Genomic DNA, 26,160 nt, shown 5'->3' with positions numbered 1-26,160 from the left:
AATGGTGAAAATACAATTTTTATGCCCTCTTTTTTTATGCCTCATAAATATGAGCTTTTTTTTTCTTCTAAAAGCAGTCGTGTGTCATGTTCGAATACAGCAAATTGAAATGGAACGAAACGAATCCATTTTGAAAAACACAGTCAAACGCGACATTTTTGACAATACAATATATATACAGTATATATATTATATATATATATATATTTTAACACAACTATATCAATGAAGCTGCGTGACAAGAATACAGATTTATAAATCCAGTTTGATCGAAACAAAAATACGTAAAGTAATTGTCAATAAGTTAACGTGCTCCGAATCAGAAAGTAAATTGTGCACGTTGGAGCTTGACGGAGCTTTTGGCTTTGACGTTGAAAATGGCGACCCTCAGCTCATCCTAGCTGGCAAATCATTGGAAGGAGAAATTCGGTGTGGGAGTGGGATTATGTAAATTAGCTTCAATGCGACATTACAATCTAAGACTTTTTTTTTTTCAATTAGTGAGCTAAAGAGGGATTTACGTGATTTCCAGTGAGGGCGACAGTTTGAACCTACTTGTAATGCTAAGCTCTAATATGTTCACGTATGGTTAATTGAATTTTTTTTTTCACCTTCGGCGTCCAACATTTTGGGAATATCCAGGTACTTCTCGGCCACGTCAAAGGCTGTGTTCAGGTTGGTCATGGGGTCGTCCTGACGACAGAAAAAGACAAAAGTTTGAAGAGTTTTCGCGATTTCCCCCCCCCCCAGGCCCCCAAACCTCCGAATCAAAGTACTGCCCTGTCTGTCTTTCTTGAACCAGGAAGTACCGTATTTTCACGACCATAAGGTGCACTTAAAAGTCTTCAATTTTCTCCCCAAATTGGACAGGGTGCCTAATAATGCGGGCCGCCTCGTGTATGAGTTCCAAAATTTGTGATTGTCTTGTGCTCCACCGTGGCGCGGGAACATCCGGCGGATTAATGCAGTAAAAAGTCTAATGTTTTGCCTTACATTAAATAAAGATTCTTTCTTGGATGTTTTAATCCTTTATATTCGGCCGCTCTCATTTGTTTTCCATGACTGACTTTTCTCCCAACTCATCCCCATATTCCTCGTTTACCCGAACGGGGTACGGCAAGTGATGAGGGACAAGCACACTTTGCATTTTGAACCACAACAAAAAGATTGCCGGGCGGCCCGGTAGTCCAGTGGTTAGCACGTCGGCTTCACAGTGCCGAGGTACCGGGTTCGATTCCAGCTCCGGCCTCCCTGTGTGGAGTTTGCATGTTCTCCCCGGGCCTGCGTGGGTTTTCTCCGGGTGCTCCGGCTTCCTCCCACATTCCAAAAATATGCATGGCAGGCTGATTGAACACTCTAAATCATGGGTGTCCAAAGTCCGGCCCGCGGGCCAAATGCGGCCCGCGGTCGAATTTCATCCGGCCCTCGGCCCCTGTCATAAAATCAGTGCCGTCTGGCCCGCAGGTTGGGCGCAATGGAACACGTGTTGCATTGACTGAGGTCTCGTAGACTGGTGAGTGATGTTTCATAGAGTACTGCTTCCCTCTATTGGCTAAATGAGTAATAGCATTCACTAAATGAGTAATAGCATTTAGACACTAGGGGGCATCACTCACGAGTTAACAAGACATCACTCCGTGTTTATATTGACTGATATGTCATATTTCAAATGATCCTTGCAGTTGTGGATATGTGTATTGCTTGTTCATTTCCCTGTTGTTCGAGTCAAAGGTTTTGTGACTATTGAAAAGTCATGGTGATACATTTTATGTTTCAAATCAATCAATTTGCACTCAGGAGACTTCTGTTTAAGAAAAAGTCAAGTGAATAAGCAGTTGCGTGTGATATACCTGTTTCAAATGAACCAAAAGAAATTCTTAAGATTGTTGAAATTAAAATAAAAATGGAAATGTGAAACAGACTGGCTTACTAAAATTTGCTGAACAATATTGTTGTTCAATGTAAAGAATGTCAGCCAAGGTCGGCCCCCCGACATTTTACCACATAAAATCTGGCCCCCTTGGCAAAAAGTTTGGACACCCTTGCTCTAAATTGTCCCTAGGTGTGAGTGTGAGTGCGAATGGTTGTTCGTTTCTGTGTGCCCTGCGATTGGCTGGCAACCGATTCAGGGTGTCCCCCGCCTACTGCCCGAAGACAGCTGGGATAGGCTCCAGCACCCGCCGCGACCCTAGTGAGGATCAAGCGGCTCGGAAGATGAATGAATGAATGAATGAATGAAAAAAGATTGCCGACAACCACAATCATCCGAGGTGCCGCTCACTTTTGAGATCCTCGTGAACCACACTGAAAAGAGGGGGGATGAGCGATACGCTCAACAGGGCGCGGGAGGCGGCTTTCAATGTCGTGCTTGGTTGCCATGGTAACGGACAGAAACGGACAACAATACAATGCGCCCTGTGTATGTGTTGAATACAGAAATAGCCCCAGGAACTGACACTACACCTTATAATTCCTTGCGCCGTTTGGTCGTAAAAAGTCTGATCATCTACGGCGAGTAGCAGTTTGGCCTTGACGGAGGTCCGTGCTCCGCCAAGTGACAATTGCGGTCGTGTCTCGCGTCCGCTCACCTTGCGTAGTTTCCCGTAGTCGATGAGCTCTGGACGATGTCGATGAATGAGCGCACAGAAGCCCAAACCATCTTTCCAGCTGAAAACCAACAAGAGAAAAGGACACATCATGTTACGACAAATATCCCAAATCAAAAATGTTCGCCCAATATGAAGATGACAACGTTTGACAGCTTTAGATCAGCGGTAGTTCAAACATAAAAACAATTGAAAAAAAAAAAGAAGCTAGTGTTTTGTTCGCCTGCCTCACATCTCATGTGTCACAGAGACCACATCAAAGGGTCTGGCTCCCCGCCATGTCGGACCCCTCACGCTGATATGATTTCACCCTCACCTTTCTTCTTCTCCCCTTTCATCCGCGGGTATCAATGATTCAAGAGTCCGGCAAAACAAGCATACAGTCCAGTACTGTACTCTATCTCCTTTTTTTTCCATTTGAGAGCCTCCTTCCAAGGGCGACAGCGTTATCGCAACACTGCTTATCTATTTGCATGATGTGATATTCATCTCATCGCCGGGGTTAGGTACGGTTCAATTTCTCATCAAATCCAGCCAAAAAGCACGCGTTGTAAAAAAATGGAACTTCGCAGCCAAGAGAAAGATAATTAGACGATGAAGTCACTCGCGCTGTCAAAACCTTATGAATTGTCGCCTTTTAGATGGCGTGTGAGTGTTTGCGCTGTCAGTAAGTCGAGTTTGTTAGCTTAGCAGCCTTATCCTCGTGGTGGCTAATGGGTAGCGTTGCCCAAAGAAAACATCAAAAAAGAAAGTTTGAAAGAACTTGCCGTCAGTATTTCCTTGCAAAACCAGGCATGAGCTTTTTTTTTTTTAATTTCTTTTTGAATTCTCAGGGGCACATATTTCTGCTGTACGAAAACCAAATATTGCTGGATTTTGCCCACTATGGCTGCTTGAACTAAAACGGCCTCCTTCCTGTTCAATTCCCGACATGGGTCCTCGAGACTTTTTCTCATGTGCCTTGTTATAAGATAAGATAAGATAAGATAAGATAAGATAAGATATCCTTTCTTCGTCCCACACTGGGGAAATTTACAGCCTCCAGCAGCAAGAATGTATGTAGAAAGAAGAAAGAAGAAAGAGAAAAAAACAACAAACATCTTTCAATTAAATGCAATATGAACACAAAATGCGATGTCTGTCCAGATTTGTACGGCACAGTGAAACTGATGTCAGGGGGTTAAAAAAGTTTGTCACCTGATGTGAAAGTTCTGAATGTTGACATTCTTGTAAGGCGCCGTTTTCCGCTGGCACCAAAGCAGGAGGCCCTCCTTGGCGGACGTCTCTGAGTTTGAGAGGAAGACAGCGGGATCACTCAGGATGACAAATACTTGCGGTTCTGTTTACTTGCAGACTCATCGCAGAGGTGATTGGGAATCAATCACTTGAACATTCATACTAATAACCTTCGACGGAAATGTCTTGGATGGCAAAGCGGAGGATGATGGTCCAGATCATTCCCAGTGTCATCTTGGCATTGCCATCGACAATTTCTGCACGGAGGGGGGAAAAAAAAAAGTGACTTCAAAGGTCAACTCTGGCAAGAATTGTCAACCTTAAAAATATAGTCTTTTCAAAAAATATTTTGGATAATAAATACAGTTGTATCAATTTACAAACGAGTTTTGTCATTCACTTCCACTGTTATTTATTATCTGGCTTGGGGACTAAACAACGGAATACGTGTACCGGCATTATGTATTGGGAACAAGAGTATAGAATTACTGAAAAATGTGACATTCAACAAATTGTGACATAGGAGGTTTCCACCCAACGGCACAGACATATTCTTTATCCTCTACGAAGAATGATTAACATGACTACAGCTTCCTAAAAAATGAGGAGTCTATGTACATTACAGTCCACCATGTCTGTATTATATTGCCCCCAGGTGGCCGTGGCATTAAAAGCAGTGAAGCAAAAAGTGTGACAAAAATTGTTTCATGCTTTCCTTTTCTTTTTTAATTATGGAATCACAGTTTGCTTTTATGAAGCGCAATGGTTATTGAGTGATATTTATTTTATTGAAAAAAGAAAATGCAAAAAAGTGTATTTTTTGTAGCAGGCTAGAAAGACAGCTGTTACTCCTACAGGGTTCCCACTCTCCCACTTGCTTTTTATTTATAGACCTTTGAAGAACTTTTGAGCGCTAATTTAGCAATTTTTTAAGGACTTTTTCTCCATTCAGCAGGGGATTCACGGTGGATTTAATGCCCGCTCAGCAATATGCGGGCTGAACAGAAAGCCACATATCACTGAGCTGGTGTTCAAATCATTGCTGCCAAAGTCAAGGGCACATCTTTATTTTTAGGGGCAATCAGATAACCCCTTATTTAACATACTGTATGTCAAATTTTCATTTTTACAGGTAGGAAAATGAAAACAACTTGAATTCATTCTCAAATAAAGCACACGAAGAACATTTTAAATTTAGAAAATATAAAACTTCAATTTATTTTCTATTAAAAATAAATTTTTTAAGGATTTTTATTGATTTTAGAAGCTTTACCTGAAAATTAAGGACAATTAAGAACATAATTTTACACTTTCTATTTTATGGATTTTTATGAACTTTAAGGACCCATGGGAACCCCCACCCTAGTATTTGATTCATTTCAAACTTTTTTTTTTTGGCTACACAAGTTATTGAAGATGATGATGAGCATCGTGTGAATGTAGTGGTCCTATCCGGTCCTCTCTGTGTGTTGAGCTAGCCGCAATGAAAATCCTTTTCCAACAGGTTGGCTGCCTTCAATAAATCGCTGTAATCCAATCAAGGTCAAGCGGCTCAGGAGCCGCTTCCACCGTGACGGCCAAAATACAAGATGGACGCGCAGATGTGGCATGACGAGGGTTAAAAACAGTGGGCAGTTCGAGTTGACACACGACGCGATCGATCAATCCTGTTAATGCCATTTGAAAGGGCAACACACCACCCACTAAAATCCCAAGCAGCTCCCTGATGAGATACATGGACGAGTGAGTCCAGGCACATAATCCGTCTGGAATGTCGGCCTCGGCGCCTCCGTAACAAATCTGATCAAATTGTTGCACCGCATATCTTTCACGCATAATCAATCAGTCCTGTAAATCACCTCTAATGGAAACTGACATCGGTTGGGGGGGGGGGGGGGGGGAATTAACCGCTTTTGTCCTGTGCAAGCACAGTGGGTGATGCTTCATCGAGGAAACAAAGTGGAGCCAATAAAATAGGAGATTGATTCTAAATCAATGATGTTGTTCCATATATTAACCCAAAATTACGTTTAAGCCGACCGACCAACCCAAATGAATTTTTTTGTTTCCAAATTGCAGCCTTGGCGATTTGAAAATGGCATTTTACTACATCGCGAAGTCTATCCAAATGCAATTAAGAGTTGGGCCCTGCTAGTTACTGTATTCGACTGCTTGTCATGACTGATAAATCTTCTTTTAGGCGGCGCTTGTGGTCAAAAGTTTGAGAAAGGAAACCCAAAGGTCTCCGCTCGTGCAGCTGTTCTTGACGGCTAAAGTCTCGGGGGGGGGGGGGGGGGGGGGGAGGCGCGGCGCCACTCACCCTCGGCGCCGATGGACACCAGCTTGACTCCTTTGCTGGCGATGAAGTCCAGTGCTTTGTTCACGTTGGAGATCTTATGCACCTTCATCTTGCCACGCTCGGGTTTGGCCAGACGTTCCCCTGGATTGGGGAAAGCAAAGGCGTAGTCATTGATGGGAAGTAATCAAGTGCATTTTTGGGGGGGGGGGTAAATCTTTGTGGCTGGGTACCAAATGGCTCAGTGATTTAATGAAAGGAGTTGAATCAATACTTCTACTTTTAGCAGAGCCTTTTTTTTTTTTAATCTGTAAGTCTTCTGGTGAAGTAGTGCAAGCACTTTTTGCCACATCAGGCATTCGCTTACCTGAGATAACCTCCAGCAGGAGCATGAGTTTCAGACCGTCTCGAAAGTCCTCTTCGATGTTTTCAATCTGCGTGCCAGCTTTTCTCAAGTGGGAGTTGCACCAGGCCGTGAATGTCTATGGAGGAAATGAAAAAAAAAAAAAGGAACTGATAAGTATACTGTACATACACATCTATTCATATTTTTCAAAAGGGTATCTCAGTTTGTTAGTTATTTAGTAACACACAATTGGCTGTATGGGCAAAAAACAAACAAAAAAAAAACACTTACGCTACTTTTAGGTGAGTAATATTCAAATCAAGTCAAGTATAACAAATGTGCAGGATGTGCAACGTACAGCAAAGATGACATTTCTTCCCTCTCAAACAGACAAAAGACAACAAGAGGAGCTGCTGCGGGTGCCCGCGGCACCATCAAAAGAACAGTTAACATAAAGTGACAAAATAACACAACACATAAGACACAGACAGTCGTGCAATCTTCACCACTTTTCCACAAAACACACAAATGCCCCGGGACTGTCCAGCAACGACAGTTAAATGGCGCTGACATTCTTCCCAATCAAGATCAGTCCTGGTACACGCGTGCTCCCGAGAAGGCTCAACCACCAAGCACAGATTCTTCTTCTTTGACGAATGTCATGGCCAAAAATTGCTGAAAACAATCCACATCAGGTCCACACGACGTAACAACACCATGTGACAAAAAAAAACACACAAAAAAACCCCCCAAGGCTCTTGAAGAGCGCTTTTTTTAATCAGCACAGCAGTAATGTTGGTCTATCTTCGCATGGGATAAAGAATATATGGCTGTGAGTTATGTCGCACAACCTCGCCCACCCCCCTCAAGGCAAGGTCTTCGACTCATTCATTCATTCATTCATTCATTCATTCATTCATTCATTCATCTTCCTAACCGCTTGATCCTCACTAGGGTCGCGGGGGGTGCTGGAGCCTATCCCAGCTGTCTCCGGGCAGTAGGGGGGGGACACCCTGAATCGGTTGCCAGCCAATCGCAAGGCACACAGAGACGAACAACCATTCGCACTCACACTCACACCTAGGGACAATTTAGAGTGTTCAATCAGCCTGCCACGCATATTTTTGGAATGTGGGAGGAAACCGGAGCACCCGGAGAAAACCCACGCAGGCCCGGGGAGAACATGCAAACTCCACACAGGGAGGCCGGAGCTGGAATCGAACCCGGTACCTCTGCACTGTGAAGCCGACGTGCTAAACACTGGACTACCGGGCCGCCAGGTCTTCGACTGACCCTGAAAAATATCCGCAGAACTGCATTCTACTGGACTCACATCAGTGCTTCTGGGTTGTTTTTTTAGGGGGGGGGTGGGGTGGTTTTGCCCTGCAAAGCTCCCATGCTCCATAAATCTACAGTACACTTCAGTTGTGTACTGTATCCACACAGTAGGTGCAGCGATCCAAGGATTTCTCTGGCAGGGCACTCTGAGGGGAAAACATTGAGGAAGACTGAATCACAGCAGGGGCTGGCACAAGTGTTGAGGAAGGAGCAGCAAACAGCCCGGCAACAAAGTCTCTTTATGATCCTCGGGGTTTAATTACAACCCGAGAACAAACATCAGGGCTTCCGTGTTTCCAACCGAGATGCCGTGGAAAAGCCGCAGGAGCGCAGCTGAGCTCGGTTGGTCCGTCGAAGCCGCCCGCCTCTGTGGTTCCTCCGGCCCACGGAGGAAAGCCACTCGAAATTGGGATGAAATGGTTTAACGATAAAATGAGTAGAAGTTTCTGATGGGTAGTATTGGCCTTGTAAATTTTGGTTAAAATCATATTATTTTTGTATTTTCAAAACAATTTTTTTTGTCTGCGGTTTCATCAACAACTCAGAAGCACTCTGGCCTCACTTGTTTCGCAAGGGTGAGAAAAGGGAAAACACAACATGTGGCCTGCTCATACGCGAGCCGGCTTTCTCGGTCTGATCGCCGCCTCCCAAAATGCAAAAGGCCCGCCAGAAATTTAAGAAGCACGCCGTAGCATGTGCTCTACATCCACTTGAGTGAGCGTCATGGATGCCACACAGCAAAAAAAAAAAATAAAAATTAAAAAAAAAAAAAAAAAAGGGAACACACCAAGGTGCGATGTGGATGTTTTTAGGGTGTAAGTGCAGCGCTGTGAAAGCACAGAACTAGTGAGCTGATTTCAAAACTGCTGCGCTCCTCCTTTTATTAATCATGCTTGCTTTAAAAAAAAAATAAATAAATAAATTCCGACTGCACTCCTGCCAGCTGTAGTGTCGGAGCGGTTAAACAGGCATCGGAAAGGAAGTCAGATGTTGCTGGCAGAGGGCGACGCACGGGAAGTTGTTTTTCAACAGTATGGCTGGAATTACATGCTCAGTGCGGGGGTGGGGGGGGGGGGGCGATAGTTCCCCCCCCCCCCCCAAGCGTCAATCCCGACACTAATTGTTAGTAGCGAAAGAGGCCGACAACCGATATTCGTGGGCGGATATTCATTTTCAGTAAAAAGGGAAAACGAAAACTTTTGGTTGAAATATTTTGCATGTTTATTGAGCAACTTTTTTTGCAAAATGTGGAAGTCCCTCCCTCCCCCCATTACGCCAGCATCTCTTCAATACCAAAAAATGACAAATTGTTTCTGAGACACCGCAAGCATTGTTGTTAACAATCACACTTTTAAGATGAATTAAGAAGCAAGAGAACAAACCATTTTTACAGGCTTCTGATTTCCTAATCGTTTAATTAATACGTTATCTTGTTTAGAATTGATAAGGTGATCATGGATCGAGAAGGATTCATCATCAAAATGGCCTTCCATGAGAAACCATTATGGCGATGTAGCCCGTGATTTTAAAAAAAAAATGTGTTTGTTACCCCTTGATCAAAAGGGAGGAAAAAAAAAATCTACAATTTGTCCCAATCGTCCACTTTAGATGCGCAAACCGAATACAGTCGACGTGTTGGTGACTCGTCGAGTAGCTTGGCGGCGCCGGTCGGATGCTCAGACACATATTTTCAGATGCCACGTACCCTTGAGACCAGAGAGGCTTTTGCGGTTGCCGTGGCAACCGCCTCGCCGCACCACGCACGCCGCTGCCTTTTTTTTTTTTTTTGGGGTTTCATTTTCCCCAATCGATGAGCCATTCGCTGGCGTTGATCGGTCATGTTCCACACGTATGAAGACGCATTCGAGCGAGGCGACGGTACATATCGGTGCGCCGCTGACAAAAGCGGGCCCTTTTCATTGTCAGTCTGTTGGCTCACGGGGCACAATTACCACCCCCGGCGCACAAATGCGCGGCGCGGGAGCCGCAGCCAAGGAGATGTATAAGCCTAATGGCAAGATTGTGCTGATTTGGCACATTTGCACGAAAAGTGTCTGCGTCAATGGATGCTGCACCTGAGAGACTGACGCACTCCATCACGCTTACGAGCCGCAGGGAAATACACTTCCTCCCGGTTGCCTAGGACACCCACCCCCACCCCCCACCACACACACACACACCAAAGATGTGTGTTTGTGTGTCCTCTGTTGAGCTTGAAAGGAAGGAGACAAGAGACGGATGACCCTTTGGTAGCCTGTTTGGCAGTTGCCCAGAATTTCTCCTGGCAATCCCTTCATGTCGGGGGGGGGAGGGGGGGGGACGAGGGATAGATGGACTGTACGCCATTTGGACAAAAGTCTAGAGACGTGACCTCCTAAGTTGAGCAGCAGATCCATTTCTATTAAATAGGCATTGATAGATTGATGCTACGCCAGCTCCACTAATTTGTCCTTTATTTGTACTTTTCAAACATTTGAAAAAAAATACATATATTTTTTCATTGTTTAGGACAGGGGTGTCAAACAAATTTTTGTCGCGGGCCACGTTATAATTACCGTTTCCCTTGGAGGGCCGTTATGATTGAAACTATATAAAAGAAGTCAAGAATAATGATTTGTTCAATTATTGTTTCAGTAACTTTAATGAGGGGTTTGGTGACAAGAAAATGCTGACAATTTGTTACGATTTATTATATAATGACATTTTGGTACAGATTTTGGCAAACATCTTGGAAGTTGTCATCGTTGATTTGCTTTCGCGGGGCACTTAAAGTGACGTGGCGGGCCACATCTGGCCCCCGGGCCTTGAGTTTGACACCGGTGTCTTAGGAGCTTTGAACTATTCCTTCTGATGTATGTTACACGCCAGTGGATGAACCGCTGCAGTTTGTTTACATTCAAATGAAAACTCAGTCGGCCAATGGGAGTGACATCATACGTGATGTCATCGCGGTCATTAAAATTTCAGTATTGGTCGGCGACTTAGCCACGGTCCTCTCTCATCGGCAAACAACTTCAAAGGTCTCGAATGTAGTGTACAAAATACAGTAAGCGCGTTGAAAGCCTCCTTTGTGGAGGAGCGAGCGGCTTGTGGCTGAGTCAGGTGACGGTCAGCAGTGGAGAAAGAAAAAAAAAATGCTTGCTCAGGAACAAAGCGGCGAGCGCTAGCTGACTCATGGCTACTGAAGCCGCGCTACTGAGAAATTCCCATCACGGTGTTGAATGACGGCTTGAATACTTTACGCATAACGTGAGGTTTTGTTTTGAGGTCAAATTTCGGCACTAAAACGGAAGGCAAGCGAGAAAACCTCATTCGGTGTTCAAGATGGAGTAATTCTATGTTGCTGTACCAAATGTTAACGGATACACGCAAAAAAATGGCACCATTTTTACTGTCGCAAAATGAGTGAAGTCGGAAATAAACAAACACGAGCGGAAGCAAAGAAAGGAGCGTGGACAGACAGTAGGCACAGTTGGCACGAAAAAAAAAAAAAAGCCCGCCGGGGGATGGGGGGGGGATCAACTCCACCATCCAGTCTGATCAATAACAGATGCCGCGGAATGAAATTCACACATTCAATACTGGCTTGGAAAACAAGAACGAACGGCCTCAGGCCATGGAAGCGTCGTAATACGCAGGACAGAGATAGAAAATGTTGTCATTTCCGGCTTTTTTTTCCAGGTCGTTGCTCTGTAAAAACGGCAGAGACGCACGACTGGGGGCGGGGCTTGCAATAGCATACAGCCAAAAGCAAAACGGCTAAAAGCTAGCATGGAAGCGACCGGAGAGGCTCGCGCGAAGACCAAGACTGACAGAGTTGGGACATGAACACGAACTCCGCTACGTCACTCTTACGAGCTTTTGCTTTTTCATGGGTGAAGTTTTAAGATGCTGATGTACGGTAAATAGCGTCATAGCTAAGCGCTAGCATGAAAACAACCGGTGGGAAGCTTGCTCACAGACTGGCGGGGGGTCTTCCAAGGATGAGCAGCTTTAAATTTATTTGATTTCTTTTTAGCTTCGTGAGGAAAACGGCATTCTCTGTGAGATTTGAGTCTGGGGATTGACTTGGCAAGTCTACAAGATTCCATTTTTTGCCCTTGATGAACACTCGATTTGCTTTAGCGCTGTTTTTGGACTCATTACAGACTCAGTTGTACTCCGTTTACAAAGGCACGCTCGTGGTTAGCAAGTGTGTCTCGGGGTTGTGAGTTGTCTACTGTAAGTGCGGCGGCGACCATTCCAGGGTGTACGCTTTCTCTCAAAATCTTTTGGGATAAGCTACAGATTAGCCGCGATCGTAATGTGGTGCGCAACATAGAAAATGGACGGATGGACAGTTTTATGATAACGTCTGATGGTTTCGTTATTTATTGACACCCTCGTGTTTGATAGTTGACACTTTGCATGAAAATGTGAGTGTGCGGGGGTGGGGGGGGGAAAATCACCTGTACAGTCAGTAGCATGAATGCGACGTAGCAGCGTTATGTTTACTCAGTGAGCAAACAAAGCTGACGCGTCGCTTTTCCCGATAAGGCTGCAGGGGTGATTTCGACACGCTCGGGCGAAATGTCAGCAAATAACTTTCCCCTCGCACACTGGCCGACGCCCACTCACTCTGCCGCTCGCTCGTTTGCTCACTTGCACTGTTTTTTTTTTAATGAGTGGAAAGGAGATACAGAGTGGAAGGAAATGATGGAGGAAGCTGATGACGAGAAAAGTTGATTGGGTTCCAACAATGCTTGTCCTGTACTTTTCGTCATTGTGTCCTGATGCCGGGGGGGGCGGGGGGCGGGCATTTGAGCCTTCGGGGAAAGTGACACTGCCGATATTAGAACCAGGCTTAGAGTCATTTTTAACAGCCACGGGGAGGAGATAAGTGACTGCAATAACAGTCGCTTATATTATTTTGTACAAATTTGAAGAGAGTGTCACAATTAAGTATTAAGACGTAGGAAACGGTCAAGCAGTCGGGCTGGCCATTGAATAGTTTTATAATTGATTATTCTATTGAGTATCCCATCAAAGATTCTGTCAATTGGCTAAAAATAAATGTTGCATGATTAAACAAAATACCAAAACAAAATATGCACGCGAGGAGCAAATCATTTCTAGAAAAAGACGTGTTTTTAATTTTCCAAGGCCAGTATCGATTATTGGTAGTCAAGGAGACTGACATTGATATTATTTTTAGGAAAAGGAGACATATCTGTGTCAAAAATTAAAGAAATACTCATGCCGATTCTTAACTCATTCAGTACCAGCCAATTCTAGACTAAGTCTGAAAAGACGTTTCAAAACGTCTTTGGGAGTGAATGAGTTAACTTTGTTGAACTGAATGTCAGCATGTTTAGGGAATTATTGGGGGCGGGGATTCAGTTTTTTTTAATTCCGAAAAATAAAAAAAGTTACATGAAAACTTGGGCGGCCCGGTAGCCCAGTGGTTAGCACGTCGGCTTCACAGTGCAGAGGTACCGGGTTCGATTCCAGCTCCGGCCTCCCTGTGTGGAGTTTGCATGTTCTCCCCGGGCCTGCGTGGGTTTTCTCCGGGTGCTCCGGTTTCCTCCCACATTCCAAAAAACATGCGTGGCAGGCTGATTGGACGCTCTAAATTGTCCCTAGGTGTGGTTGTGAGCGTGGATGGTTGTTCGTCTATGTGTGCCCTGCGATTGGCTGGCAACCGATTCAGGGTGTCCCCCGCCTACTGCCCGGAGACGGCTGGGATGGGCTCCTGCACCCCCCCCCCGCGACCCTAGTGAGGATCAAGCGGTACGGAAGATGAATGAATGAATGAATGAATGAACATGAAAACTTCCGAAACAGCTCCCTATAATTTTCGTTTCTGACCAAATTTCAGAAGATGTGAAATTTCAAGCCTTTCGCTTCCACTTTCGCTTCATTTCAAACAAAACCCAAAGGCCCAACGAGTTTCCCAGAATCAGCTGCGTCTCTTCGACGCTTAACCGAAAATTGAAAGGGCTAACCGCACCGCGTCGCGACTTTCCCGACGCCGATGCGTCGGCGCTAAATTTGCCGACGGCGGTTTTGCGGCAACACATCGAGCGACCGATTGAGTCAGCTAAATAAGAGACCGTCGGGAGAGTCAAGAGATGGGATCCAAGATCAATAATTGAAGGCGCGCCGACAGGTAGACAAAGGAAGAACTGCTCTCTCTCTCTCAGCTCCGCCCATACCACACACTCCTCACACACCCTTCCTGCCACTGACTGCAAAAGGTGTGTCGGGTTCGACTTGGCTGTCTCCGCCCCCCCCACCTGCGTATCTGTTTACACGCACCCCAGCTGCTACGGCATTCACCGAGCCTTCCGATGCGTCGAGGGTGCCATTCCCCAGAAGCACGCTTAGTACGACCAACCCCTTTCAGTCAGACGCTTCCTCATTCCAAATCCAAATCCAAAATTGCCCCGTCTATAGCGGCGTACACAAAATTTGGGCCAAATTTGTGGATTTTCCAACCCCTTGAGATCCAAGTCGACAAAAGGCTCGGTTATCCGATAGTCTCCGAAAACGATGATCTTGCGCAAATAATCTGCGGGATTTGTTTTTGCCGCCCGATGATCGGCAATGTGAAACCGGTTCAACGTTGACGACTTACTGGCAAATGAAGCAGAGTGAGCACATACCGACAACCGAGCCCGATTTGCTCGTTTTCTCTTCCGCTTAACTGGATGTCTATAAAAGAAGATTCTGGGCGATTAGTCGGAGGCGTGGGGCGTTGGGGGGGGGGGGGGGTTCTCAAGTGAGCCCCCCCCCCTCACCTCCAATCTCCGCGTGTACCCCGCTTGAAGGTTTCAAAGCGTCATTGTATTGTCTTCACTTCAATGCAAACTCACACCAGATGGGGAGTCACAGCAAGCTATTAAGATGCCAAAAAAGCGCCCAACTTTGTTTTAATGACCTTTTAATGACGTACGCGCCGTGCCGGGAGGTTGCATCTAAATTTGGAGCCGCGGAGAGAATTTGCATGCAGGCTCTTCTTGGGGGGGGGGGGGGGGAGTATTTGACTTTTTCCACGTTACATTCCCCAATCCTTCCAAAACCCTGACACGAGTTCAGGGACGGAAACTGGAGGACTGGATTCTCGATCGGTGGCGGAACGCGGTTTTTAACGTGCGCTAGGCATTACGCCACAAGCGGTCCCACGAAAATTGTCCGATTGAAAATTGTCCGCAGGCCTCAGAGACAATGTGCAAAGTATTTTCGACGCTTGCAATCAGATTTATGGTTCAAACGCATTTAAAAAAAAAAAAAGTTTTTGAATACCTTTAGATGAGTTCAAAGAATGTGGGAGGGGTCCGACTTTTCACTTATCGCGGCCACGTCTGGAGTGTATTTTATCCACTCGTTTCTCTGGATATTCAAAGTCCCAGAAATTAAGAAATTAAGCGGCTATTAGTTTGAAATTGACAGCAGGACTTAGTTGAAACATTCCCGTGTGATGCAGGTCGGGACAAACACATAGAAGGCTGTTTTATTTTATTTTTTGTGGGCGCACGTTTGGATTCCCATGCGTGTCTCGACGTGAGCCGCGAGTATAAGGATGCTGATCTTTGGAATCTTAATGTCTTTGCACCGCCCAGGTGTTTCAGGGACGCGTCAGGCAGTCCGTCTGGTTGCCGCGCTTGCATATTTCCATCTAATTGTGTTCCGCAAACAATCGCACACACCTTAGCCGGCTAACAACTTTGTTGCTCGCGTAAAACCTCCCCGAGGCGCTTTTCGGGTTTTCCAGTTCTGGTCCAGGTTTGTCCTTATTCGGCCGCCATTCACCCGCGTCATTTTGTTTTTGTTTTTCTCGCTCTCAGACTCTTTCACGCCACACCTACGTTTCTCATGCTCGCAGTGCAAGGCAGCAGTGAGAAAAGATCCACGGGCTGATTTGCTCACTTTTGCGTTTGTTGCATCATGACACTCCCCATTTAAGTGTCGCCATAGTTCTCCATTCGGCCGCCTCGGGGACGAGCGGGCCGTGCAGTGACTTGTCCTCTTGTGTGACGGTTGCGGGGTTGCGTAAAGCTCGGAATGTATAACACACACACACACAAAAAAAAAAAAAAATCAACTTGCACTGCAATTAAGAGGTCATCGTTTTCACACTGACGGCACATGACAATGAGGTCAAGTGTCGCAAAAAAAAAAAAAGGTCTCTGAAAAACGAACACTCATTCTAAAAACAAACGACATGACGAAACTCGCTTTTCGTAACTCTACTTGAAGGATTGCAATGGTCTTTGTGTCTGGACTAACAATGCCCACCGAGTCTTGAAAACGGATGTAGATGAAAAATGATGGCAACAAAAAAGTTTTTGCAGCACGTTCCGTAGCTTTCTCAAACCAAGAGCTTGTGTACGGAGTGACGTTCAAACATAGAACTGTTTTAGGTTCACTCAGCATGCAAGTGTTTTTTCGCTGCTGATCCCCCCCTCAAAAAAATTTTTTTTTCAAAAAGACCAAAAAAAAAACAAAAACGCTGGTCCGTGAAACCCTTGCCGTCATCACATTCCTGCATTCCCATGATGCACCTCGCGCAGCCACGCTGCTTGACAAAGAATTGTGACGGCCAACAATGCAGAGGACAGAGCGTCGTTAAACTCGAACCGAAATCAAATACCTCAAATCAACTCAAGGAGAAAAAAAAATAAAAAAACTTGTTCATTGTCAATACATTTGTTGACAAAATGTTTCGCGGAAGTCTTTATTTTGTATGATCATTTGTTATTGATAACTCATTCCTGGTTATGATTAGGTTGATCTGAAAATGAAAAATCATAATTCTATAAATGCAAGTAGTAGAAATACACGAGTATAAAACCCTGACTTTTTTTTCTTTACCAGTTTCTTTTTTTTGTTGTTTTTTTTTGCTTTGACTAAATAATCCAGAACAGTCCACATTTCTTAACTTGCTTTCTTGTTTTTACAAAGCCCAGTTTTTGAAGCGTTGTCGCTTCTGATGATAAGATGTCCTGAAAATTTTCACAAGGAAGGCGAGTTGGTCAACTTGGTAAATATCCTTAACTCCCCGTGAGTTTACGCAGGAACGTAGTCGTGATCGAGGTATAACAGGCCGCTTGTAGTAAAACTTTGTGTTCCAGCATTTTTTTTCTCTCCTTCCTCGAGCTTACAACTGTGCATGTTTTGCTTCCCTCTCACATATCATGCCGATGTTTTCCTACGGATATCTTAGTTTGAACTATAATCCCAGCGCCGGCAATCGCAAAATATTATTTTATTGAGGACAAATTATCTGCAGATACAAAATAAGGCCACACACACACACTGAACATTACATTTCTGTGTTTTGTCTATCAATGGCATGACCTAGAGAGTGCCTTGTTGTTCTCTCTCTCTCTCTCTCGCTCTCCCTCCAGATGTTGCGTCCATTTTTCAAGGTTTTTTCATGGCACCATCACTTGAACCTTTCACTTTCTTGGGAGTTCCGAGTGCTAAATCAACAACACGCCCCCCATTAAAAAAAAAAAAAAAAAAAAAGTGGTACCTCGAAGAAAGCGTCTACAACTGCCAGGAGGCTGGAAGTAACATGGAACATGAATTTAACGTTTATGAGGTTCCAAGTATGTGGGCCAGTTGCCCCCCCCCCTCATGCTTTCAAGATGATGTCCAGACTCCACTTCACACCTGATGACAGCCTTGAGCTCTTTCGCAACACTTTTCCCCCAGTAGCACTCGTGGGTGACAATATGCAGGCAACCAGAAGCAAGGGAGGAAAAAAAAATCGATGGAAGGGATAGAGGATCAGGGTTTTTCTAGTTTGGGTTTCAAGCTTGGGTACGTGTTTCAAGTTAAGGTTCGGGTTTCAAATGACGTTATCAAGCCATCGTTGCCGTCTCAAACAAGATTAGGGTTTCAAGTAAGATTTAGCACTTCAACCAGTTTACAATTTGAAATGGGGGTTTTCAACAATTAATCAATTCATCGACAACTCCCCAATTGTCAAGTTTATCAACAATCAATTTGACAATTAATTATTTTGAGATCAGGTTTAATTTGAAAACTTCTCTGGAATCCGACTGGTTATCGGAGTGGTTTTCAAAATAAGACATTTGAAAGCACCAGATTTTTAATTTTTTGTCGATTTTCTGACATGTTTCGGATCAAAGCTGTGAGTCAGAAATAATTTGTATTTTTGCGCATTTTCTGGATAGTCAATTAAAAGTATTGTTCGGTTTTTGAACAAAGACATGCACCTTAAAAGAAGTTTTCCCCCAAATCAGATTAATCGATTAATCGTCTAAACGATCATAAGATTAATCGATTAATCGTCTAAACACTCATAAGATTAATCGATTAATCATCTAAACAATCATAAGATTAATCGAGTAATAAAACATTAATTAGTTTCAGCGGGACTAGGGTGTCATATTAAGGTTATAAAATAGAATTAGGGTCCCAAACGTGGGCTTGGGTTTAAAAAAAAGGGGGTTGAAAACCACAAGTGGGGTTTGAAACAATGGTTAGGGTTTCAGATGAGGGTTTCCCTCCAGGATTAGGGTTTGGAGGATGTGTCTGTGACACTGCCGTGCTTCTCCCCGGTAGCGGCGGTGGGTGACATCAGGCAGGAAACCAGAAGCAAGAAGAAACTGGACTGGAGGGGGCGGGGGTGTGCGATGGGGTGTCTGAAAAACTTTTTCCAACAGCAGCAGCAGGAGCAAGCAAGCGGCAAGAGGGGCGAGATTATTACCATTTTTGGGCACGCTCGCTCCCAACGCAAGCCCGGCCCAAACCGCAGCACTCGCTCAGATTCCACACGGGGTTTTTTTTTTCTTCACCATTTATTTTTTCCATAAAGTGGGAGGAGAGGGTAAAAGGTAGTGTGTGTGTGTGTGCAGCATGGAGCGTTTTGGTGGGGATAAAGTCACAGTCAAGGATAATCCCATCACGCCCCACTCCCTGCAAATTAAGTCAAGGATAGAGGGGGGCGCTTGTGCTAATCCACGTCTCATCATACAGCAGATGACAAGGTTTTTGGAAGGGGGTGAGGGGGGGGGGGGTGCAATCATTCACTTCAAGCAGCCAAGCGCATGGCTGACATCTGTTGCATGGAAAAGGTGCACAAGTGTATAGTATAGTAGTTAAACGCCCGCCCCCCTTTTGAGTCCAGCACTCATTGCCAATGAATGGGGCCAACACACACACACACATTTTGTCATCCAATGGAACACGATGCCCCATTTGAACATTTACAGTGCATTTAAATACAGGGATTTTTTTAAAGTACTTAAATGATAACATTTGAATATACTGCACATCTCAGTTAATTTTTTAAAAAATGGAAAATTTAATTTAACACAATGACAAAATAAATTGCAAGCAAAGACTTTTCTTTCTAACCCAGATGATCATTTGCTGATGCGCTGCAGTATAGCGCCAACTACTGGCGAGGAGGACTTAGTTGATGTCAGATTTTTTTTCTCCGCCCCCATAAGTATTTGTGGCTGGTATAAGCAGCCTTCACGAGTACCTGATGGACTCGCCCATCCCTACGAATCTAAATGGCTGTCTATTGCCTGTCTGACAAGTTATGTTGCATCTGTGCGAGTTAAGATAAGTTTGAGAGCAAGAGACGGTAATTTTGACACGTTGACTCGGAGAGTCGCTCAGAATTTCGACACGTACGAGCCGAATGGTGGAGATTTTTAACTCGATCTCGACAGCTCGGATTAGATAGATGAAACGAAAGGATTGAAAATGTATCTTGAGAAATAATCACGTTTTCCTGCTTACTATCATTTGAAAGTAATTTTTGACCACATTCAAAGGGCAACATCACACCCAAAAAATGTATTTATTTAGCATCACATTTTCTAAATTCTGGTGTGTTGTATTCAGTTTGAAGTCGCCATTCCAGGCAGGTTTTACATTTTGGCAAGACTGTCATTTTCAGAAAATCTTCTCATATAGCTACCGTACTTAAGAATCACAATTGTAATGAGAAGTCGCTTTTTCAAACGTGAAGACTTCAAAATTACAACATATGAGAAGGGTTCAAGTTGGGGTTTTAAAACAGGATTGGGGTTTCAGGTTAGTGTTTTAAAATTAAGGTTTCATATTTACATTTTGGGATTCAGATCAGGGTTTGAATCTCAATTTAAAGTTTAATACAGGGGTTACGGTTTAACACTGGGGTTTCAAGATAGTGTTTCAACCCTAGTTTGGGGTATCAAACTATAACTACGGATTTAAATTAGGGTTTCAAACAAGGGTTAGTGTCAAATTAGGGTTATTGATCTAATTTACAGTTTGGATTGGATTTCAAGACAAAGTTAGTCTTTAAAATTATGAGTCCGTGACACAAGTTAGGAATTCAATGAAAGCAAGTGTTAGGGTTTCAACTTAAGGTTTGAATCTAAAGTTAGAGGTTAAACTATGGCCTCGGTAAATTCTTGAAGCCAAATTTATGATTTCAATGTCAAGTTAGGATTCAAAACGACGGCTTAAAGCGAATGTTTGAGTTTGACGACAGTTTTCAAATTGGGGTTCGGAGCCAAGATTCAGAGTATGAATTAGGGTTTCAATCTACAATTAGGGTTTCAAATTGGGCTTTGAAGCCACGTTTTGGGTTTCAAATCGGGGATAGGGTTTCAAGCCTGCGTTAAGGCTTCAAAACAAGGGTTAGGTTCTCAAGGCAGAGTTACGGTTTCTAGGGTTAGAGGTTCAAATTGGAGTTGCAAGTCAGCGTTAGCAGGCCAAATTGGCGTTTCGAGATGGGCTTAAGGAGAAGCAGGATATGAATAAAATGAAGAAGTGGGAAGCAGAAGCAAAAGAAGATGAGGAAAATATGAAGAGAGGAGTTCTGCGGGCGGGCGCCTGTAAACCCGGAAATGAGCCAACTGTGAGCTCCTCACCTTTCGTTGCTGCTTCTCCCAGGCGGGGTCCAGGAGCATGTCCCGGTCCCAGTCGTCCTCCTGCTGCATGTAGCGCTGCTCTTCGTCGTAATGATCCATAACGTGACGTGAGCGCCAAACAGGGTCTGTTTCTGTCTCGGCTTCTCTTCCCTTGTGTCGGTGCTTGTGTGTCCGCCGGCTGCCTCTCCTCAGCCCGCTGCTTCTTCTTCTTCTTCTCCTCCTCCTCCTCCTCCTCCTCCTCAAGACGGTGAGTGTGTGTGTGTCAGGGGTAGAGATTCGACCGTCCGCCTCTGGCTTTCCCCCTTGCTCCCTCGCTCTCTTCCTGCTCAACTCTTGTTCCTTCTCGACTCGGTGATTCCCCGGAGGGAGGCTTCTTTCCGAGGCAAAGGGGAAAAAAATAGAGCTAGAGACCGAAAAAACTTTGCAACAGACGAATGAGATCGATGGCCGAATTAGGAGGAAGCTGAGTGGACGCCTCGGGGATGCAAGCCCGCCTTTGCTTGACCCTGATTGGCCAACTCGGTTGTCATCCATCAGGCTTTTCGGCAGATTTCCCGCCCAAGCCTGACTTGCAGTGTGATTGACGGGTGACTTGAGGCTAATTAGCCTAAAACAAGTGTTATTTAAATGTAGAAGAAGGTGAGACGGATTTGTAACAGGACACCCACGGCAATTTAGCTGCCTGGTCAGCTGAAAAACAATAAAAGATGTTAGTTTGTGAGACCGGAATTTAAAATGCACACAGAGGCCGCTTAATTAGGTACACGTTTCAATGATAGCGTTTTTTAAAACGTGAGTTTCAAGCCATGATTATGGTTTCAAACTAAATATTCGAACACATTTTAGGGTTTCGAGTCACAATTAGGGATCCAAATTTCTCCATTGTGAGACAATCTTATCTTAAATTACAGTTTCAACACAAGCCTGGGGGTTTCGAGCCAGAAATGGAGATTGAAAATGTTGGGACGTCACAATAACAAAATTAAAATCGTGGAAATACTCCAAATAAACTCATTAAAATCGAAAAGGAGGCGGAAGATTCCACTATCTGAAAATAGATCCGTAAATGGCATTTTTTAACAAGCCACAGCTCATTTTTCTGAGAGGAGTGCAAAACAGACGTGATCACACGAAAACAGGCACACAAAAAATGGCGGAAATAAGTCAGGTGTCACAAACGTAAATTGTGCTTTTTTTTTTCAATTTGAGTTTTCTTTTTTCACAATATCGTGAAATAACATCTGAGCTTTCTACATACGAGCGTGTTACAACACACTTCCATTTGCCTGTTGCTCTGGTGTCTGCTAACAATAAGGTGAGCAGAACACGCCAAAAAAAGCAAACGAGATGAACACCTGTCAATCAAAAGAATGTAAATATATCATTGGTAAATCCTATCAGCCATGCGTGAAGTATTGCATGGCATTACAAAAGCGTTTGGGTGCGGCTCACACTGCACTGCATCAGCAATTAGCGACAGTCAATTTATCAATGACAACTAAACACATTTACTGCTCACGTTTGTCAAATTAAATGAGACTATTTTAGAATAACGCATTTCTAGATGAAAACAGGCTCAATTCCTGGTATAATATTTATAACAGTGCATTCATAAGATGATCTCAGGTATATGCTGTGTTTAGGGTTCGCGGACTTTATATGCTTGTGTGAGATTCGGAGCCGACGTGTTAAGATCTCGCGCACACGAATGACATCATCAACGCATCCAGTCAGTGAGTACGTTGTGAAGAATGTTCCTATATGTACGCCGAAATACCTTACTGAGTCATTTTATGTCTGCCCCAGGGGAGGGTTTGAAATGGGGAATTGAAGCCAAGGTTAGGCTTTCAAATGAGCTAAAGTTTGTGTCAGGGTTGCAAAGTAAGGGGTAGGGTTTCAAGACAGAGTATGTGTTTCAAATTAGGGTTTGAAACTAAGTTTAGGGTTTCAAATAAGGATTTCTATCCGGGTTTAGGGTGTGAAGTTTGGGTTTTAAAATGGGGCTTGAAGCCAGGGTTTGGGTTGAGGTCTGAAATTAGGGTTTTAAGCCTGGGTTAGACTGGGTTTTAAACAAGGCGTAGATATTTAAATTAGGGTTACACCAAAGTTAGGGTTTCAATCAGGTTTACAGTTTCAAATCAGGATTTGGGATGCAATCCAGGGTTAGGGTTTCAAATTGGGCTTTTAAATTGGACCATGAAGCCACACTGGTGGAGTCTCAAATTAGGGTTTCAAATTTTATTTTTAAGCCTGACTCAAGTTTGCCCTTTCTGGTCAGCAAATCCATGCTTAGGGAATCAAACCTTGATCTTGGTTTCCAATTAGGGATTTCAAGACATCATCCGGATATCAAATAAAGCTTCCAAACCACACTTTGGGTTTCAAATTAGTGCTTGAAGCTTCGTTTCCAGCCTCCCTGAATTTAATGTCGTTTCGCTCGGTCTTTTTCCATGTGCATCGACAGGAGGTCGCGATAGCACGTACACACAAGCACACAACACACAAGCCTTGAGAAGCAAAGGTGAGTCAGTCTCAAGTCAGACAATGTGCAGGTCGCTCTGCCTTGTAAGGTAACTCGTCCTCCTCTTCTTCCTCCTCCTCCTCCTCCTTTTACTTGCTGAGGTGAGGCGGGGAGAGCCCCAGTCAGAGTTGGAGCGCTCTTCCATATATGGACACACTTCTAAAGGGGATGAGATGAATGTTTGGGAAAGTGATGTCACGGATCGGCTCCAGAGCTCGTTGCAAGGCAGCCCCGCAATTTGCTACTTACGCTCTGGGTTGTGTTCGAAAATAATGGAAAAACAAATTGTCACCGATATTTGCCGAAAATACATACAAACATGTTTGGACAAAAATACACCAACGTGAAAAGGTATGAAGAAAAATATATATATATATTGCAAAAAAAAAATATCAGAAAAATATTATATGACGCGAAAACAAATACAAGAAAATAACACAAAATATGAGACAAAAAAATAATGTAAAGATGATTGTAAATTTCCCCATTGCGGGACAAATAAAGGATATTTTAATGAATACTACACAATTGGTGTCACAAAACAAATCTTAAGATATGGGGGAAAAAAAGTCTGAATATAAAGCGCTTAGATTAAATTGTAATCTCAATATTCAGTAGGAGGAAAAAAAAATCACATTTACATTATTCTTTATCCTCTGCAAAGAACGACTAATATTAGTGATGCACTGATGAGTTGAGAAGCGTAGTGTATCCGTCCTATAATGCCCACAAATGGCCATGGCGGGTACACCAAACAGAGCAGAAAATATTTGAATAGTATCCCACTGGATTTAATTAAAACATTTATTATTGCAGTTGCAGTCTGTACGGTAAGCAAGCTTACGATTGCATTGGTGTCGATATAAAAAAACGTTATACAGTTCTCATATTTTGTATTCTTCTATCAGATCCCCTTAGCAGTTGTCTGTCTGAGTAGGAACCACTTTCCATGACACTAAAAGCTAGAAGAAGCAAATAATGCACAACTCAATAGCAACCAGGTGCCACAAACCCCGTCCGGAAAACTATTGTGACATCATCTTCTTTGTCGTAAGCAGAATTCCGAGCAAATGGATATCGGAGTCATGTAATGTGAAGAAGCGCCACTGTCGCTGCTGCTGAGCTCCCTGACAGCTTCCCAAGGTATTCCAGTCATGTTGGGAAGGGGAACGCTTGGCCATTTAGGGCATGATGATCCCATTGACTCGTAATGTGTTGCGTTTGTGACCAAACGAAGCCGGTCAGACAGTCCGTGTGTGTCGAAACGAGCTCACAAAGTCAAGTGTGTACTTCAAGAAAGCTGTGAAAAAGCTCAATGAAATGGAAAGTTCAAATCGCCGTGACATTGAGTCAAATAAATGAAGAAAAAAAAAAACGTGCAGAAAAAAATGTGTGGAAATTATTATAACAGAAAATGCTAACCTGAAAAACAACTAGAAAAAATAAACAATATAAAACAAATATAAATAGTATTATTCGGAAATGACCAAAAATTGATGGAAAGTCAGTGGGGGTTGGGAGAGGTCTTTTTTCGATGGTTTGTGAAGACACAAGACAGCTGCTGTTTTCTGCTAAATAAGGCAATAACGCAAATTGCAATTAGAAATTGGAGTATTGAAATTGGTGTTGCTCCTTGCTAATAAACCAACTTTGTTTACCATAACTTCATATTCTGGATCTATTGGAACAGATTCGGTTTGGGTAAAAACGTGAGGGAAGAGTTTTGCTCTAGCACTGCACGAAATTTGCAATGGGTGGAGGCCATGTTTTATTATTATTATTATTATGATTGAACTTTTTTAATTTTTTTTTTCTCCGCAATGCAATCTAACGTCTCAGTCGTGTGAATGTGGCCTGGTAGAGAGGGCGTTTCCTGCCACCAAAGCATGCACAACCTGTTTACCTTTTCTGGATAGAATCCAGTCACATAATGTAGCGACCGAATAAAAGCGAGTGCAGTCACGTAACAAATGTGAGAGGGTGGACTTAAAAATAAAAAATATTTTGTTTTTTTTTTAAATACAAATATAAATATTTTTTTATATTTAATATAATTACAATATATTTTTTAAAAGGACAAATAAAAATTATGAGGAAAACAATCACAAATATGAGAGCGATAACAATGAAAATATTATACAATATATGTCTGACAAAAAATTTCGAAAAGTTTCACTTTCAGCTAATTAGCGTTTCGGCAATTAAGAGCTTTGTAAGTGCTGTCAAGGTCCGAGCGTAAACACGCCGCGAGTGTGCGAGCCTAAATGAGCGTCCCAGAGGAGCGATGAGGGTGAAACCGAGGATGTCCATTTCCTGCACATACTGAAAAGTCCCAACAAACCGGCGGAAGCAATTGTAAACAACACATTGATAAACTTTGGCTCCGCTTCAGTTCAGGCAAACCATTTGACTGCAGGGGTTGGGGTACAGTATTTGGATCAGCGACGTGTCTGCTGTCAAACGAAACTTCTGATTCTGACGTCATGAAACAGGTTGAGGTGTGAAGATGATTACACAATGAGTAATCTTCAGCAAAAATTAGGCCGAGCCCGAAGTGCTTCTTGCTTTCACTGTTTTCAAACGTAACAGTGTGCTGCCAGACCAGTGAGGCAGACCAAAATATTAACAACTGTATTTAAAAAAAAAACATGTAAAAGTCCGCGATGGAGGCGAAACGGGGGCCGTGTTTCGTTTTATGGCTGTGCTGAAATGCCTTAAGTTTGTGTGAAGGAACACAAAGGAGACGTGAAAGAAAGGAGATAAAGAAGGAAGACGGTAAAGTAGGTTTAGGTGATGGGAGGGACTGAAGGACACCCGTATTAAAAAAAAAAAAAAAAAAAAAAAAGCACTGAGGGAAGAAATGCAGTAATGGAAGAAAAGAGACGTAAGGACAAAATGGTTTGCCTGTGATCCAATGACAAATGAGCCAAAGG

At 43.6% G+C, this 26,160-nt stretch overlaps 1 protein-coding gene across 5 annotated transcripts in view; it reads right to left on the bottom strand.

Moving 5' to 3' along the window:
* Window positions 1-21,141, bottom strand: part of actn1 (actinin, alpha 1) — a 33,088-nt gene extending 11,947 nt beyond the window's left edge. For 2 of the 5 annotated variants that reach the window (XM_052086534.1, XM_052086537.1), the window contains exons 1-7: window positions 20,707-21,141; window positions 6,506-6,620; window positions 6,163-6,282; window positions 4,013-4,099; window positions 3,804-3,891; window positions 2,589-2,667; window positions 612-693 (exon numbers count right to left, since the gene is read on the bottom strand). In XM_052086534.1, coding sequence (XP_051942494.1) covers window positions 612-693; window positions 2,589-2,667; window positions 3,804-3,891; window positions 4,013-4,099; window positions 6,163-6,282; window positions 6,506-6,620; window positions 20,707-20,805 — 670 coding nt within the window. In that variant the 5' untranslated portion in view covers window positions 20,806-21,141. The remainder of the gene's footprint in view (window positions 1-611; window positions 694-2,588; window positions 2,668-3,803; window positions 3,892-4,012; window positions 4,100-6,162; window positions 6,283-6,505; window positions 6,621-20,706) is intronic. The other 3 variants (XM_052086533.1, XM_052086536.1, XM_052086535.1) reach the window with 2 other exon arrangements.
* Window positions 21,142-26,160: the final 5,019 nt, after the last annotated feature.

The sequence above is a fragment of the Hippocampus zosterae genome, chromosome 14, assembly GCF_025434085.1.
Source record: "Hippocampus zosterae strain Florida chromosome 14, ASM2543408v3, whole genome shotgun sequence".
Classification (NCBI taxonomy): domain Eukaryota; kingdom Metazoa; phylum Chordata; class Actinopteri; order Syngnathiformes; family Syngnathidae; genus Hippocampus; species Hippocampus zosterae.
The sequence above is the reverse complement of the archived record's forward strand: the minus strand, read 5'-3'. Positions and strand labels throughout refer to the sequence as shown.